Below are 5489 nucleotides of genomic sequence, written 5' to 3' on the forward strand. Positions count from 1 at the left end.
AAAAAAGTTAATTTGCAGATTAAAAGATATATAAAAGACTCGTTGTCTATTGGAAAATTATCACAAATCAAGCGTTCATTTAAGTTAACAGCTGAAGCTAAAAAGGAGATTGCTATGGAGAAAACTAGAAAGTTGAAGATGCAAAAAAAGCAAGAAAAAATTGCCGAAACTAAAGCTAAAGGAAAAGCTAATGCCAATGCAAAGAAGAAAGATAACGAGACAGCAAAAAATAATAAAAAAACTACTGCAGAGAAGACAACAACAGCAGAAAAGAATGCAAAAATTTCTAAGGTAATTCCATTGAAATGTTAAGACTTTAATAGAATGGAAGATATCTTCACGAAATTGATTTAATTTGGTTTAGGATCCCGTACTATTTTAAATTTTTTATCTTTCAATATTAATTTAATTTTATACAATTATTTTGTCTTTATAACAACTAAACATTATGTATGGTCATTTATATTTATTTGCTACTAGATGGCGTGATTGTTACTTATTTGTGTAATCCCATCGAAAACCATAACTTTTTAGCACTGCTGAAAAACATATACAGTAATCCCCTCTATGAAGCGGTAGATTGATTCCGCGTTATGAGAAAATGCGTTATAGGGGTATTCCAGTATACTCCGTATACATACGTGGAAAAGTACATGAAGCTAATTATGAACTGTACAAATAATCGCGTTATATGGGAGAATGCCTGTGTTATATGGGGGATTGAAATCGAGTAATATAAAAACGCATTATAAGGGTAACGCGTTATAGGGAGGATTACTGTACTCCTATGTATAGGTAGTCGATTAAGGATGCAAAAGTATGAAATCCAATTCATAATCGTATATATAAAGGCTAATAAAAGGAGGCTTCTATATAATTGAAAACTTATGAAATTCTTTTATTAAAAGAAAAAATTTAAAGCACTTAAAGCACTTTAAATACAAAAATATTTATTAAATTTGCGAAAAATTTAAAAAATTGCCAATGGTGTATGTAAGATAAAGTCGCCGTGGAAACCACTTTGCGATCTTCTATAAGTGTCACCTAGAGCATAAAAGAACCCCTTGTTCATTCTGTTCATTCCTCGAACCGACACCGTTTAGCATAAAGGAAGAAAGTCAAATAGAATAGTTGAAGATTGTGATTGATGTCGCAAAGCATTTTCCATTATTATTGCTAAATTTTATGCTTTAGAAAAGTGTTGTATTCTAATTTCCGTCTGGTAAAAATCTCCTATGTTTTTAGAGCTTCGTCTGCTTTTTAGTGAAGTTTCATCACTAATATCATTTTTTTGTGATCACTGCAAAATGATTTTAAGCTCAATAAGATATATCAAGATTTTCGTAAATTTCAGTGAAATCTTAAATAAGGCTAATAATTAACTTATAATAATAGTTAATTATGTGTAGATATGATGAGCATAAGATTGGGGTTTTCTGATTTGACTTGACTTTGATTTCATTCATTCTTTTTCATGCATTGGGGAAGCATGTCTTTCTAAATAGTAAAGCACAAGTTGAGTACTATTTAGATGTTTAAAAAGTTGACTAGTGTAACTCTGATATAGATCAAAGGATACGTTGACCTCTCATTGATTTTGGTTTTTGTCAAATAATGAGTTATAGCGTAATGCATAATGAAAATTATATAGTGCAGAAGAATATGCCTAAGAAGATGCGGCCATATACCCTCTATGAAAAATAGAAACTAAAAAGCAAAGTACATAACGATGGATCCAAAATTATAGAAGTTTATAACTGAAGTCTGTTTTACTTGAAGAGCATATGAGCATATACGCAATATATATATATATATATATATATATATATATATACGCAATATATCTGCTTCATCAGTTTTCTTTTTGGTATGCTTACTTTTTGAGATTAACAAAAGAATATTTGGAGCCATCTCTCCAATGGAGTTGATAGTTAAAACTTTCACTCTGCTTCTAGCTGGATCTGGGAAGCTGCATAAGAAATGTTGCACTGTTGGCCTTTCTTTATCATCTCCACAACTTTAACAGTATTTATATAAAACATTTCTCAACCTAAAAGAGTGTCAGTCACGACCTCAGAGATTCAAATGCTGAGTAGATTCCTTGATTTTTTCCTCGCAAGTCATATCTTACAGATTTTTTCTCCTGAGGGACTATATAGATTGTGTAATTTTGTATCACAAGCCATGACTTTAGAGCACTTTTTTCTAGGTAGGCTGAATAGATGACTTTATGTTTTATTATCAATTGTTTCTTATATAGGTATAGGTATAGCTGGTAAAAATTGCACTATATGACATTTTCTATTCAATATATTTATATGATCAGCTCTTTTTAAAGCTTACTTATTTACTTTTTTAGTTATGGTATCTTATATCATATTGTACATCAAATGATATAGTTCAGCCGGTCTTGGAACCTTATTTATATTTTCTATATTTTTTGTATTATCTATATTGTTTATATTATCTATGTTATTTATATATTCTAAGTTTACGCATGTATTATACTATATCTTTTAAAATATATTATGTTCACATATAACGTATATTGTTATATATAGTTATTTCTACTAAGTATTTCTTAAAATAATTAATATCATATTAATTTCGTTATATTGCATATAAATTAAGAAAACCACAACTAAGAAAGCTGCTACGGATGTAAAGGTATCAAAACCCACTGGTGCAGGAAAGGCCACAGTAAAGAAGACAGTAACTAAATCCAAGAAACCCAAACTAAAAATCACAAATACTAAGGCTCCGATAGAAAACGGTGGTCAACCTAGTGGCGGCAATGCAAAGAAGAAGACGGAGAAAACTGAGAAACCTATAAAATCTGTTCCCACTGCAAAGGTCGCAAAGGTCCCAAAAGTCTCAAAAGTCCCAAAGGGTGCACAAGTCGCTGAGCCAGAGAAACCTAAAGCAAAAGCTAAAGCAAGTAAATAACAAAACAAGAATTCTTTTTATTTATTTGTTTATATCAAGTCTTTTTCTTATTAAATATATATGATATTTTTTTAATAAAAATTGTAAACTTTAAGCTTCAATGAGTTGGTGGCTTAAGAGAGAATGAAAATTGTTTAAAATAAAAATAAAATAATAATAAAAAGAAATTGTTTTTAAATGCGCCTCAGGGGCTACTTTGTCTTAAGCAATCCATGTACACATACCTACAGGATTGTAGCGAATGTTTGGTTTGGCCTATTTCCATATTTTTGCCATTTGACCTTTTCGCACATTTGAGGGTGTGAATCCTCAAACACAAAAGGGTTTCCTGGTTTGAGAAGAAAAGATGATTTCATGTAATCAGCATAAGTTTTTATACTCGTATCTGCCGTGGATATTCTTAATTTTGCCAATATTGTAAACCTTCAATTTCGCATTATTTGTGTTATCAATAAATTCGGTATATTATTAAAGGATCTGCTCTTCTGTAACATACTCGTATCCATTCAGTAAGGCAGTAAAGCCTTAATAATAAAATTTGTTTTATTTTATGTTATATTTTAATTTTATTAAAAATGCTCAGGCAATAAATTAATCAAATTTCATTGTAAATAACAATTTGTTGAAATTAACATTTATGCTTATTTATTAGTGTTTTCTGCATTCTCTTCCAATTGAATTAAGCAGATGATATATTCATTAATATATCTATATTGGTAAATATGCCAGTTTTAGTTAATGCGAGTATGAAGTAGAGAAGAAAGATGAGTAATATTGAACTACAACCGACATAATGAATGACATAAAAGCACCTCCAACCGGTATTCAGAAATTAAAATCTCAATACTAAGAAAAGGAAACTGATATATAACCAAATAATTTGTTCGTCACTTCTATATAGATGTGTAGCGTTTAACTGAGCTTTAAACATTACTATTCGTCAGCTAGGAATTGCACAAAACCAGGCTCTGAGAAGACTTTTCAAAGTACCATGGTACATTGAGACAAATGACATCCTCAGGGACCTCAAGATTGATCCGTTCAAAAAATACATAAAGAATAGAACCCTGAGTGTTTGAATGTAAGCTTCAAAAATGCGTGTTTGAAGCTTACATTTCATTATGTTGAGTGTTTGTTAAGATTGGAAAGACTTCGTCTATCACGGGCTGCAATAAATTGCTTCAATGGATTATTGGGTCATTATATGTGATTTGATCAAATGGAACGCATAGGTTAAGGAAGATCCTGTTCATCAAACACTATGACGTTAAAAGATATTAGTTAGTAGTTACATTATAATTATAAAATATTATAATATAAAATATTATAATATAAAATATTATAATATAATATATGTGTAATATAATATATGTTTTAATATTATAACATTGGGGTTGTATAGTTTTTTTTTAAGAGTAAGCTCTTGTATGGTTCATAGTAGGTAACTTGCTTTAAAAACGACTACAGGAATATGGTGCATAATAAAAAAAATTGATCAAGATAATAAGGTAAGGATGTATGAAAACTTAAAAGTCTTTCCGAAAAATTAAATGAACATTAAATGAACATTAAAAACAAAAGTGTATTGGGTATCAAAATAAAAAAATAGTCAAAATAATATATATAAAAGTATATTAAAAAATAATTTTTTAAATAAATCAGATGCGAACTAAAGATTTTGGTTTATTTTTTTTAACATCTTGTATCTCGGAAGATATTGAAAATGAACCTCCCTCTTCCCCCACAGTTTTTCTAGTTTCTTTGTCAAGGTATCACCTCTCGCTTTTATGGTACTTTGTCAGGAAACTGTTTGTATATAATATATGTGATTTTATCAATTATCTACCAAAATATTTTATTTTTTGGAGCTTTTTCAAGGAAACACAATATATACATTTTAATTTATATTGTCAAAATATTTTATTTCGTGGTGCTTTGTAAGGAAACACCTGTGTATATTATAAATGATGTTAACAATTATTTAAAAAATATTTATATTTTATTATAATAAATTTAAAAAAAATTAATACACAATCATGTCGATAGCAGGGAATTAACAGGAGGCAGCATCCTAGCAACATGAAAATATTAATTTAACATAAAAATAACATTTCCCAAATAACCACCAACACATATTTTAAGTGGGACACACCAAAACGACCTTGAATATGACAGTAACAGTGCAGCGGATATGTTAAGTTTTTATAAGAAAACATTTGTTTAATAAAAGCTTAGTTAGTAGAGAAAATTAAAAATTATGTATGTATTTGCTTAGATATTTTTGTTTAAATTCTATTTTGTGTTTATTAAATGAAATAATTTACTAAATAAAGGATAATAAAAAAATTATAAATATGAATAAAATTCCCTATGGCACTGTTCTTTAAGAGCAAAATTTTATTAACATTCGTAAGAGAGTTATTAACATTTCACTGTAAAGCTTTCAGTTGTTAGTAACATAAAAGCTTTTATATGGGAAAGCACAGTGTAATAAGCAACAACTCATATATAAAATATATAAATTAATATGTAATTGTATTTGT

General features: G+C 28.7%; 1 protein-coding gene across 1 annotated transcript; it reads left to right on the top strand.

The window, feature by feature from the left end:
* Positions 1 to 6: 6 nt before the first annotated feature.
* On the top strand, positions 7 to 3068 carry LOC119679607. Its single transcript, XM_038092059.1, has 2 exons — positions 7 to 291; positions 2632 to 3068. Exons 1-2 carry the CDS (start codon positions 115 to 117, stop codon positions 2944 to 2946), a joined length of 492 nt encoding a protein of 163 aa, XP_037947987.1. The 5' UTR covers positions 7 to 114; the 3' UTR covers positions 2947 to 3068.
* Positions 3069 to 5489: the final 2421 nt, after the last annotated feature.

The sequence above is a fragment of the Teleopsis dalmanni genome, chromosome 2 (genome assembly GCF_002237135.1).
Source record: "Teleopsis dalmanni isolate 2A chromosome 2, ASM223713v2, whole genome shotgun sequence".
NCBI lineage: Eukaryota > Metazoa > Arthropoda > Insecta > Diptera > Diopsidae > Teleopsis > Teleopsis dalmanni.